The sequence below is a fragment of the Mya arenaria genome, chromosome 7 (assembly GCF_026914265.1).
Source record: "Mya arenaria isolate MELC-2E11 chromosome 7, ASM2691426v1".
In the NCBI taxonomy this organism is placed as follows: Eukaryota; Metazoa; Mollusca; class Bivalvia; order Myida; family Myidae; genus Mya; species Mya arenaria.
This window is the reverse complement of record NC_069128.1, coordinates 182845-196643: the sequence shown is the minus strand read 5'-3', so window position 1 is coordinate 196643 and position 13799 is coordinate 182845. Positions and strand designations below refer to the sequence as shown.

Below are 13799 nucleotides of genomic sequence, written 5' to 3'. Positions count from 1 at the left end.
ACGACCAGTATGCAATGACTTTGTTTACTTGTTATTTTTTGTTCGTTCGCCCTAATAATGAAACATATCGATGACTATGACATCATCCTCTAGTTGCATATTGAATGACAGATTAAGTGAATGTATGTAGTGAAGGAACGTAAATGGGATACGCATTGCGTTTTATTAAACTTAATAATATAGCAATTTTGAAGAAGTCTGAGGTTGAATCCACTAAGTCACCTCGTCTAATAAACGAAATAGAGGTCATGTCAAACAAGGAGACCGATTGACTATGATTTTTGTTTCAAGATTTTACCAACACTGAGCAATGAATAAATAGTATCAAAATGTTTTGAAACACTAAGTTCATTAACGAGATGCCTCCATTAACTAAGAAGGAACTTTGACGAAAACCGCTAACGCTGCCAAAAGGTTTTTTGGAAGGTTTTCAGAAAACTGTGATTTAAAGTAAAAATGTTCTCTTTGTCGCAGTTCACGGAGAATAAAGTTTTCGTTGTTATCCAAATAACGCGATCCATAGTTCTTAAAATAATTTTATTTTAATATTTCTGAAAAGCCTTCATTTATTGAAAGGAGATGTGAACTTCGATTTCCTTTTTTCTCGCTTTTTCGATGAGTCAAGTATGGTGAAATACTACTGCCATAAAATGAACTAACGTAAACCGTATGTGAAATGTTTCGTGTTTATCACTTTAATTTCGAGTTAATTATTCAGCTTTTTAGTTTATACTCGTATAACCTTTTCGGTAAGAGAAAAACATAATACTAAAACGAGGCTAGAATGTTTTACCACTAATTTATTAATGCATATCCGGCTTAACAGTTATCAAGTCATGATTCGCGAATTACTTAGTAAGAAACATAATAACTGCTTTACTAGATATGATTTTGTTACCAGTTATCTATAAATAAATCTATACAAATGGTTATCTTCTTATGATTTGCTAGTTGTACGTATCAAGTGTAGTCTAAAATGATAGACGTGTTATACAGATTCTTCCAATCCCTAACTACGTGAAGGATTTTCCATATCAAAAATCGTAAAAAAATCCTTCAACGTACAATTATTTGGACAAGTAGTAAGTGGTAACATGAATGATTTTAGATTCGAGAATATTAACTAGATAGCTAGATAATAATTGCGCAAATTAAGTGGTTGACACAAAACAATTCGAAACAAATCTTCCGGCAGTTTTTTGCCACCATAGTTAAGCCATTTGTGGATTTTATACACTAAATCAACGTTTACGAGATTCATACTGTACCAAGACTGTTCCCAAAAGAAAGCATTTGTAAAATAGGAAGATGCGCCCATTATTATTTCATTTTTATGCATAGCTTTTAATAAGAGTTATACGCTGCTATCATCACTGATTGTAAACAAATGAATGTACGTAAATAAATTGTAGATAAAGGATTATTATGGCATGTATTCTTTTTCTTGAATTTTGCATGACGACAAAATGTACAATTATTGTTAACAGATCAACGTCGAAACATTTGGAAATAATTTAAAGAAAGCCCTTGTTCAAGGTTTCACGCAGTGCGAAGAAAGCCCTTTTTCCACAGTTGCATTTTCACCTATCCTAGCAGGTACTATAACTTTATTACGCGGATTGAAACCGTATGTTTGTAACTAATATATGTATTCAAACGATTTGCAGGTGACCTGCTTTTTACAGATCTAAATCGGATGTCTTGCACGCCTCCTTCAGATTTTAGTATGTTTATTTTTTAAACGAGGTTAATTCCATGACCAAGTGGTCTGTATTCTGTATGTATTAAACCTATGTACAAGGATCGGCAAAAATAAATAGTTCATAATTACATATCATGAATATATAAATTGCTTACTAATGATGTTGATCATGTGTTTCCCGTCCGGATTTATAATACATAACATGTGTTTACAGTCACCCGTTAACGATCCGGACAGGAAATACATCATTGTCGTTTTTCTTGTATGCTTTAAGTTATTCAATTGTGTAAAACGTATAAATCGCATGCTTTTACATTTCACGAAAAGACTTGAGTTACGGTGTCCACTGAGGTAATGACGAGTAGTAATTTCAGTTCAATGTTGCTGTCAATAGTTCCACGAAAAGTCGCGTTTTTAGACATTTTTTTTTCTTTTTTTATTAAGATCTGTGTCAAAATATTTATTTAATCGCACTCTATTGAAATGTCATAATTTCATTTTCGTTAACTATGTAATAAATGATTTTGGGCGTCGTTGCGCTTTACTCATCTGGCAAAAGGGGTGCCAGATGGAATGTTTCGAAACGGCCAAGTATAACGGAAATGCTTGTCCGCTGAGCAAGAAAATAAAGGATTAGGAACATATATCTGTATAATTTGAACAAACGTTGCTCAACGCTACTAATAAATGATCTGGATATTGAGCATTTGAATATGGAAATACAAATTGTTTCCATTTAGGCATAGGGAAATAGTCCTGCATGATTACTTACCAATCCTCTAATTGATGGGTAGACTAAATATCGACGCCCGTAATTTCCTGGTGCCGTTGGTTTTCTCGTTGAATGACTGTTAAACTTTGTTGTTTGCGACTTTTAAAGTTTTAGACTACAGAAGTATGCATTGTATTGTCACTACCTTTAAAATCAAACTCAGTATGTTCTATGTTCTAAATAGGTAAAAGTTGTCAAGAATTGTCAGAAGTTTATATTGGATTTGGAATCCTTCAATTTCGCAAAAAGACAAAAGGCACATTACAAGAGATTCAAATTGTCGGCGAGGATGAGAAGATTTTATTTGATATACACCATTGTTTGGCATACATGGTGCAATCAAATACACAGCCTCCTTGGTTTGACATCTCCATTTTCATGACAACGGATGTTGCAATTGCTGCCAACATTAAATTAACTGGGAGAGCAAGACACAGTTCCATCACTGCAGGTTGGATGCTTTAATTATGTTGAATTAATTCTACTAACGAAAATATAATATATTGGTATCAACAAATAAAAATATCATTCAAGTAAAAAAGGAACAAAGTAACAACGCCACTATGCGAAGAAACCAGGCGTTTAATGTGTGCAATATTTTGTTTTGAGAATTAATATACCGATCGTGACCTTCTAACCTCAAATAATATATACAGCTTGTTGAACAACTACACCTCTTAGCAAAAATAATTGATTTAAAACTGAGTTCATATTTAAAGCAAATAACATCCAACCGAAGGGTATGTTTCACACGAGAATGCTGAATATTTTTCATATATTTATTATTAATGAGCTTGACCTTGACCCCAATAACCCAAGACGTAATCCAAAAGTACAACCCCGTACGAATTTGTTATATACTAGGTTGCATAGCCATGATTGCTAACAGAAAGCATGTTTTAAGCTTTGTCAACAGCTACCTTTACGTTCATATTACTGACTCCAAAAGTTATTACAAGATGTGTCTATATATGACCTACATATAACCTTTGGCACAACAAGTTTAACCAGCCTCAATCAGTTCTAATTGAAATTATTGAGAATAAACCATTATGGACTTTGTTCAACTACTACCTTGACGTTGATCAATAGCAATCTAAAAGTATGCAATGGTAAAACAATGATTTAGGTGAAATTAATTTTCTTCTTTTAGTTATAGTCACCTTGACCTTGATCCCACTGATACCAAATACAATCATAATATATGTTAACATTAGCTTGCTCTATATATACAAAGTGTCAACACTATAAGTTATTCCTTTCTTAAGTTATTGAATAGAGTCCTTTTTTTCTAGTTTTGGTAACAGCGACGTTAACCCCACCGACCAAAAAAGCGACCCAAAGCTACCTCTTCACATACAACAAGTTTCATCACTTGACGCCAATTATTGCAATAGTTATTCAGCGGAATCAATATTTGTTACCTTGATCATAAAGATCCAAACTGTTATACAACTCGCTTGATCAGCAAAGAATTCCCGTTACTATGCAGAAACAGTTTTTTTTTCAAATTTTAGTTATACCATGAAATTAACCCAACAATCCCGTGCTACGTATTTACCTTGCTACATAAAACACCAAGAATCATCACTATCTATTAATGCTAACTGAGTTAATTGTGCTGAAACCACTTTTCTACTGTTCGTTTCAGCGACTTTTAACTTGACCCCACAAATCAATCAAAAGATACGTCGTCACATAATGATACCCACACACCAAGTTTCACACTATCGATTGATGCTTAATAAGTTGTTGAGCGGGACAATATCTGTTATAGCAGTCTCATCCGCTCGCCCTCAAACGCAGTACTTGGAAATCCACGAAAAGCCTGTTTGTACTATCAAATATTGAGTTTATATGGCTTATGTTTAAATTTTTGGCTAATAAGCTTGTTTCTGTACTCTTCACATATGTTTCACATATGTCTTGTTTAAAAAGACTATTTGTGAACGTTATTTTCTTTCATTCGCTTCATGAACTAAAACGAAGCGGAGTACACAGTGTTTGCTTTATGTTTTCCTGTAAATTATACGTTCACTAGATTTTCTGGCCACTTTTTATAAACATTTTCCAAACCAAACCATGACCGCTTTTGATCTGCGTTTGCTTAAATCGCTCACAGACTGATTCTTTACGGATGCGTATGCGCATTAGGACACATGAAATAGACTCATCATTATGTAACTGGTTCGGTTGAAACATGTACGCGGACTACGGATGCGGACAAGGGAACGGGGTCAGCATGCACTTGAATACCTATACAATTGGATATCACACAAATATTGAAAGCTATTTAAATGTTGATAAGCATGGGTGAATGGAAGAGCAATAAAATAATACATAATTTTACCGTTTTTCTTCACAGCAGAAGTGAAAGCAGTTTTCGAGGAGCTCAGTCTGACTGAAAGACTTATTAATAAAATTACACTGAACGAAGCATTGGCTATAGACACTTCGAAGTCCGAAAGTCCGAAATCTGACAGGGGACTATCAAATACGCCGTGGGCACTTCTCCACGAACTTCTTCACGGCAATTGGGAAGGCAGAGATAACGTACCTGACACACAGCAGGATGATATGGGCGATGATTGGTGTGAAGAGAATAGTGAACATGACTCCCAAACGGTAACTGAAATGAGTGCCATGGACATATTTATGGCCACATTTCATTCATGCGATGGACTTTTGAAACAAGCGCTTTTTAAGAAGATGTATCTGTGCAAACTTGCCATGCCCTTTTTGTACCATTCAGTTAACACGAATGCGCTTCAAGTTTCATTATGGCCTTTACAACAGTTTCGGATTTCAGATGATAATTTAGAGCGTTGCGCTTTGACCATGAAAACCAATGTTATAACCTTTGTTCGCCTTGGTAGGCCTCAATTTTCGAAATCATTGTTTCTTAATCGCTTGATCCAAAATAGGAATGACGCATTCTCAATCTTTTTCAACAGGGAATGCAAGTCTGGCCTGTTAAGTCGCGTTCTTTTAAAAAGAGTCGTCGAGATATTTTGGGATACTTCTGTAAATGAAATCAAACCAATAAGAACATATTTAAATGTCAGAAGCGACTTTGTGGAAGAATTCAATTCTCAAACTGATATTTGGAAATGTTTAATTAAAACAACAGATTTGTTTGTTGTTATCATTGAGCTTAACGAAATGGTGAGCAATTTTGAGAATTACAGCAAACTACTCATTGAAATACCAAAATGCGTAATATTTTTTTCTGAACACAATAATATCGGTAAAGAAACTAAAAGCAGTATACAAGAAAAAATAAAGAAGTTACGCAAAAGTCACGAAGATAAATTTAAAGTTATTTCGACACATGAAAAGGGAACAGAAAAGGAAACTGAAAAACTATTGAAAAACATGTTGAGTAACATAGCAGAACATTTGAAAACATGTCAGGCTGTGCTGACGTTAGAAGAAAGGATCAACAAATTTAACGAAAACAATGGTCACGTATTAGAAGAGGACGAAAACGAAGACTTAAGTTTAGGAAAGGAATTAGCAAAATATCTGATGTCAGAGATGACTACTGAAATTGGACAAACGAAAGACAAAAACAGCTTTCAAAACTGCATTAGTCGTTTGACACCAGTGTCATATTTTGAATCTCCAAAATTGATTAAAACGTTGAGATTACAAAACCAGGCAGTAGATCGAAATGAAATAGAACAGCATAACAACGTTATTTATAACACTCGGAAAGAATGCCTTTCAAATATTTCAAACTCCGTCCGACTTCTAGCAAAATATCTTGTTAATACGCGACCACTAAACATGAGGCAAAAGTACTTCATTGGGTGGCTTAGAATTCTTATTGAACAAAAATTATCTCATTTCTTATGCCAAAAGGCCAAGGACAAAGTCAAATTATTAGACACGATTGCTGAAAGCAAGAACGATCATACAAGTCAAACATCGGATAAGGAAAATAAAGTTCGCTTCTCAGAATTAGATGGGATCATAAATCTTTCATCTCTTACAGTTGAGCATCTTTTTCGTGAAATCAGTCACGTTTATGATTCGATCATTGAATTAGAAGAAGACCCTATGAAATATCGTTTGCCAAGTATAAACGACTGTGTGGACACATTTTCTAATTTAATCATTGAGGGCGAGACAGTTGAACTAATGACGGAGTCCTTTTTCATGCCACGAAGATGGTTGCAATGTGTTTTTAAATCACTGGACGGAAGGCTGCCTGTGTATAAAATAAAAACTATTTCCGTCTTAGGGCTACAAAGCTCTGGTAAGTCTACAGTTTTTAATACAATGTTTGGAGTGCAGTTTGCTGTAAGGTCGGGTCGCTGTACCACAGGAATACAAGCAAGGTTGCTGCCTGTGGGGCAACACAACTCAGACAATGAAGAGTCGAATTACGTTATGATTTTAGACACAGAAGGCCTTAGATCACCGTTGTTATCCGATGTCTGGAGGCCTACTTCTCTAGATAATGAACTTGCTACATTTGCTACTGGTTTAGGAAACTTGTCAATAATCAATGTTATGGGTGAAAAATTAGCAGATATGAAAGACATCTTGCAAATTGTTATACACGCTCTTATCAAAATTAAATCGTCACAAAGTCGAATCGCTCTAGGTCATAAATGTTTCTTTATTCATCACAACGTAACAGTCGGTTTTACAGATGTCTACATGAAAGAAGTATACAGGGATTTCGACTCAACATTAGATTCAGTGGCTCAAGAGGCTGTCAAAAATGAAGGGATTCCAGATATTCATAATGCTAAACATGTCCTTAAGTTTGACGCGGGAAAGGATGTACACCCTGTTCAAAATTTATGGCAAGGTGGTCATTCTTTGAGGCGAATTAGCCCTGATTACAGTAAGCGTATATTGGAATTGAAAGATAAAGTTATGACACATTTAACCGATTATGGCATTAAATCTTTCTCAGATTTATCTCAGCTTGCGTTTGACGTGTGGGATGGTATAAATTCGGAAAAATTTATATTCACCTTTCGAAGTAGCATAGAAATGAAAGCATATTTTCAGACTGAAGACCATTTCAAACTCTTAGTCAGAAACAATGGCTTTCTGGTGAGAGACGAACATGCAAATCACTGTTTCAAATATATGTCTGACTGTCAGAATGAAGACGAATTAAAAAAGAACAGACAAGAAGTAGTTTCTTTGATAAATGCATTCATCTTGAGGAATACAGCTGAAATAAAAAAAGAATTCATTAAGTTTTTGGAAGAAAACCAAATGGGAAAATTGGACTCATTGTATATAGAAAGATTCGAAAACGAATTTCAGGAATTGAAAAGACGCACAGAAAATGACACAAATAGGTATTTTGATGAACAGTTGGTGAAAATGGAAACATCTACAATAAATTCATCTAGAAGAGATCAACTACGGGACAAAACTGCTGAGATAGTTTCATCCTCAAAAAGTAAAGACGAAAAAAAGGCTGAGTTTGATAAAATATGGAGTGACTTTGAGAATGAAATTAAAGCAAAGACTTTTTCTATTCAAAATGATTGTTTGTACAATGATTTCGCTGGACAGTTTAGTCAGACATGTTCCGCTGTTTTCCACCAGCGGAAAGATGGAAAAGGAAGTTTTTATGAACGTCTGTCTGGTATAAATGGTATAACTAAACACGATTTTAACCTCTCAAAGACGAACTATTGCACTAAATTATTATTTGGGAAAGATTTTTTTCATGATATAGTTTATCCGTGGTTGAGAATGATAGTTGGGGAATTTGAAAGCCTGATTTCTAATTACAAGGAAAAAAGGCGGCTTCTTTTAAAAAGCGATGTAGTAGGCTTTGCTGAAAGCTTTAAACAGTGTCATGACCAATATGTAACAGACTTAAAGGAAATTGGAATATACGCTAAACCGAGTTTTTCATCAAAACTGTTGGCGGATGGGTACCATATAGCTTCAGGAGAATTTTTAGATCATAATGTAAAGTATGATTTAAATACAGGTGTAACATACCAACTTAAGAAATATAAACAAGAAATGTATGCAATCTTTGAGGAAGAACTTAAGGATCGATATAAAGAAAGAACAGCGTGCATTTTATTTTTTCTTGAACTCGAAAAATGTCTTAAAGGAGTTATAGAATCAAAACTACCAACGTCGCTATGCAAAAGGTTTCTAATCCTAATACCAAACACGAAACGAAAGCTCATTGCTAGCGTATGTGAATATATTGCTACAGTTGATCCTTGTGAGGTTTTTGAATATACCCGGGATCCGAAGCAATTTGCATTAGAATGGTCCAAGCGTAACTGTTTAGGCTTATTTGATAAAACACTAGAAGACGAATTGGAATGTCATTTAACAGATATTGAAAAAGATATTAAAAATGCGCTTAAACATTGCGAACAACAATGCAAGCAACATAATGAACTTTCGACTAATGAGTGGTTAGAACATTTTAAAAATGAATTCAAAAATGTACCAATTGATCCTAAACGATTCCCAGGATTTCTAAACAGAAATAAGTTCAAGACTGCAGTGCCTTTTGCCACAACACTATTGGATGAAAATCAATTAAAAAATATGTTAAGTATCTTGAAGGATGAACTGAAACGAAGTGTTACAGATAATGATTTCACTGATTCTAATGATTTTCGTAGTATGTTCGATGATATTTGGGGCTGTCCTAAATTATGTCCGTTTTGCCACGAACCCTGTATTAAAGGCAAGGATCACACACCTGATTCAAAACACGAATGTTTACAACATAAACCTCCAAGTTTTAAAGGCGTTCGCGACAAATATAAGAATTATTGTTTTGATGTTTGTAATTATGAAGTAGGTTTAAGAACAAGTGCGTATCGCTGTTCTGATATTAATGGGGCGTGTGGCTGTACAAAAAGTAAATTACCAGATATCTTTGCGATTATGTTTTCATTCTTTGGAGTTCAGTCTGGTCAGTTCCACTTGTACAATAATTACACTGAACTCTTCGAAGATTGGGACATAAAGGTTTCGAAAGCTACAGAAGAGTGTTCAAGGTTTTGGGCGTGGTTTTCTTCTCATTATTACAACGAAATTTGTACACACTTCGATGGTAAACATGAAAATATTCAAGAACGATGGGAGAAAATATCAAAGGATAAAGCAATAGCAAGTTTATATGAACCTTTCACGTAAGTCTTCACACAATCAAACGAATACTTTCTTTTTACATGCATGGTCCATTGATGTTCGAAAGGAAGATTAACAAATCGAGCAAACCACATGAAATTATTCTTGCAACGGAAATATATATTAAGTATGATATATTGTGAACATTTTAATTACAAAATGGGGCTTACGTGTATGGATATTGGTGAACTCGTTTTTTTTATCCGAGATGTGTGGCCTTTTCAATTATTGCATTGTAACATAATTAAAGATGCACTCTTACTCCCAAATAAGGTTTAATAGAAAGCAATAGTTTTATGTAGGATACGAAGTTTAATGGAAAGAAATAAGCATAAAACACGGTATTTCTACCTGAGACTAAAGTAGACCACGGTATTTCTTTTAACATTCACCAATCATTTAATATTTTTGCGCTTTCTACTATTAAACACACGGCTACAATCTTGTTATCAGTAATCAATATTTTCAATAAATGCATTGTTTAGTAAGCAGTTAAAGGTTTATCAGTCAAAATTTATGTTTGTTATACAAGAGAATGTATTGATTTTGAATAAGAGTGTCACTTTAAATAGGTTTAAAGCGTAGAAGTATATGGCCACTATCTCTATTGAACAAAACTTTCAATAGAAAGAAGAGAATGTAGCGCAAAATAAATTGAAAAATAACATATTGGAGTCTAACAATCGCAACCGGAAGCTTTAAAAGACAGACCGAGTTGTTCTATTTCCTTAAAAATTGAAATCAGCTCAAAACACGTTTATTATTTCGACAAGTTTCCATAGATTGCAGTAACATGATTAAACCACATAAAGACACGTTGCTTTGAATTAACATTACAAACCAAACAAGGATTTAAACACTCCTTAAAATTGTCTTTTCATTTTGATTTAAGGGCAATCATCCTTTAAAACGTTAGTTTATGGAGGTCCTTTTTTCTTCATTATTGATTCATCAAGATCAATAACAATGTTATAATTGTATATGGTTATGTGACTTTACATTGTATGTAATATAAATGTGCTATGATAATATGCATAGCATTATTAAAGGGGCTGTCTCACAGATGGTAAAATAGCGAAAAAAAAGAAGAAAATTAACGAAAAATGACCTAAACTTGGCATCGATTTGAACAATGCATTGAAACTTACTAACTGAAGTACCAGATAGTTTACAATTTATTTAAGTTTAGCTGTTATTTCGTATTTTTCCATTAAAAAAGATTACTGGGTATGTCTACCAGGTAGAATTAATTCCTTATGCGTGATTGGCTAGTCGGTGATATCACGTGATATTACCGAGGTAGGTGTATAGCTTAATTTTGTCACACGATTAGAATAAGTTTAAATAGTTCAGTGAGTAAGACGCTGGACTTCAATTTTGGCGACACGGGTTCGAACCCTGTCTCCGACTCATTTTTTTTACATTTTGGTACTTATTTTACCATTATGATATCAAAGCGTAACACATTCTATTAGATAATTGTCCTGAGATTCGTTACAGAAAAAACTTTTTTTGGTGCCAATCTGTGACACAGTCCCTTTAAGAATAATAGAAAATTATATGAGTGTTTTTTTGTTTTGTTTTTAAATCATTGATTATTATAACTATATTATTTTTATGATAACAAAGCTAACATATTGTATAACAGGCTCACCATTATATTTCTTATTGTCATTTACATGTATATGTACAAATTAATGTTTCATGTATTTTCAATTGTTTGTCATAATTTATTAATTACACATGTATATTTGCAACTATTGTTAAGCGAGGCTCATATTTTGTAAAAATGTCCTCAATCCCATGTATAAGGGATAACAGAAAAATATTTGTTTCAAAACCGTACGTGTGACCAATTCACTAAAATATTTCATTATTTTTATTAAAAATGATTATAAAATGTATATTACTTTTATGATAAAAAGCTTGCATAATGTAAACTTGGTTTACGATTTCTTGTAGACATTTATGTTATGGTAGATACTATAACGATTTTTAATATTTAATATAATTCTTCGGATGGTGTGTATTCCACTGAGTGCACATGGTAGGCTTTGATTTTTTTGCTATTGTGCATTTTGATTGTAAGGTTCTGCGTTATTTTGATAGGAATACTACATTTAATGTATAAAAGTGTCTTTAAAAAATGGTATAACAATAAACATAATAGAAATCATTTTGACCAGTTTTGAAAATTTGCAGGAAATGCATTTTGTTTAAAAATTGCATTGTTAAATGCATGTACAATTTTGAATTGTATAGTAGTTTTACCATGGTTACAAGCAATCATTGAATATACGGATGTTTCTTTCTTTTTGCTTTTTAAACTTAAATTATTGTTTCTTTTTGTTGGACTGTTTAAATATACTGAAAACATTTTGTGCTGTGATTCAATAAAATTGCCTTATTCATATGTGTTTTCTTCTGCTATTGGTTGGAAACAAATGTGCCCAAATATTAAACTGAGCACAGCACACTTCGGTTACTAATTGAATATCTATCTATGTCAGTTGAAAAACATTGAGTTACATCACAGTCTTTATATGTATTTTTGCATTTGGAAAAATAATACATACATACAAATCTCGTATATTAATATCCACATATAATTCATTAAGACTTGCACAACTTGTATCAATACATAATCAGACATTACAGCTGTCCAAATGAATGCTTCCTTCCAACTTGGCAACTTGAATGCATCCTATTTTTCAGTTAGAAGACAATAGTTATAATAGTAACATGATCATGAACGCACATCTATAGTAACGTTGTAACATGCTGGAAATCACACCCTATTTTCTCAACAAGAGCATCACAAGTGGTTGTCAATTCTCGTAAAACTGATAATCCATAACACAAGTAAAAGGCAACATGTTCTGGTACAATATACACTGAATTGCACTTGTTATGTACAAGAACAGGTTCATGATATTAAACTTTCAACAAAACAAGTATCTTTCATAGCACATGTGGCTCTCTCAATTTATTATAACACATCGAGTTCGGCACTATACTAATCTTTGAGCTGTCATTTGAGTCTTTTAAAACCGTTATATTGTAATGAGTATGCCAAGTTTCATGACACTTTACTGGGTCCAGCTGCCAGCAGCAAGTTTTTCCGTGTAAAGTGAATGTTGAGAACTGGGTGCCTTTGTCGCCAACGAACCTATGAGGAGATTCGGAGATTCATTCTCATTTGGGCTAGCATAAATCCCGTTTGAAATGTTCCATATATAAAGGAAACTTACCTGAAATAAAAGAGAGAAAGTTTTACTTGATTTTATAAACAATGGCGCCAACTGTCACAAAATACATCTGTCATATTTAAGGACATCAAGTTCAGTGATAATTGGTTTTATGTTAGCACAATTTAGAGACCTAACACTGTTAGTAAAGCTTTTGCCAATTCGAGGGTCATAACTCTAGAGTGATGAAGACAATGCGGTTGGTTATCGAAGTTGACCAGGATCTTCTGCCCCTAATTATAATTGTCTTAAGTTGTTGATTGGACTAAGGCTTCTCAAGTTATTGACAGACAAGACCGATTTTAGGTAATTTCTATTTTTGAAAACTGTTTATTGAACTTGTCCAAAATATTACGCCTAAACACATTCTGATAAAATTTGGTCATGATTGGACAATGAATGCTAAAGTTATTGATCGGACAATACCTGATTTAATGTTATTTTTATAAATAAAGGGTGATAAATCTTGAGTGACTGACTAGAGCGATATAGCTGCTCTGACTTGTCCGAGATATTATGCCTATACACATTCGGACCAAATGCTTCAAATGTTATTGATCGGACAACATTAGACATTATTCTACTCAAACCGGAACGTTCAGTATCAACATTTCTAACTGGATTAAAGTCATGCTAGATTTTACTGCCAGTTTGAATTTAGCAGTTTGCCACATAATTCACATATTTCTAGCCGTATTTTGAAGTTCATCAAACTTAAATCAATCAAATGTCAATTGTGAATTTTGGTACTTTTATTTCATGTTTCTAGTGGTTTATTAAAATATAACAGTGGATTATATCTCGATAAACTCACTGTTTGAAATATTAGGTTTAATGAAATAATGTATCACTGTTTTCTCATATTTTACCCTTTTCATTGTTAAAATGGACACATAAACGCATATAATGCCGGAAAGCAAATACAATGAAG

General features: G+C 33.4%; 1 protein-coding gene across 5 annotated transcripts in view; it reads left to right on the top strand.

Annotated features, from left to right (window-relative positions):
* LOC128240754 (interferon-induced very large GTPase 1-like) overlaps window positions 1-12031 on the top strand; it is a 31605-nt gene extending 19574 nt beyond the window's left edge. For 3 of the 5 annotated variants that reach the window (XM_052957575.1, XM_052957574.1, XM_052957573.1), the window contains 3 exons: window positions 1488-1596; window positions 2659-2925; window positions 4840-12031. In XM_052957575.1, coding sequence (XP_052813535.1) covers window positions 1488-1596; window positions 2659-2925; window positions 4840-9626 — 5163 coding nt within the window. In that variant the 3' untranslated portion in view covers window positions 9627-12031. Of the gene's footprint in view, window positions 1-1487; window positions 1597-1667; window positions 1725-2658; window positions 2926-4839 lie in introns of all 5 variants that reach the window. The other 2 variants (XM_052957577.1, XM_052957576.1) reach the window with 2 other exon arrangements.
* The last annotated feature ends 1768 nt before the right edge of the window (window positions 12032-13799 follow it).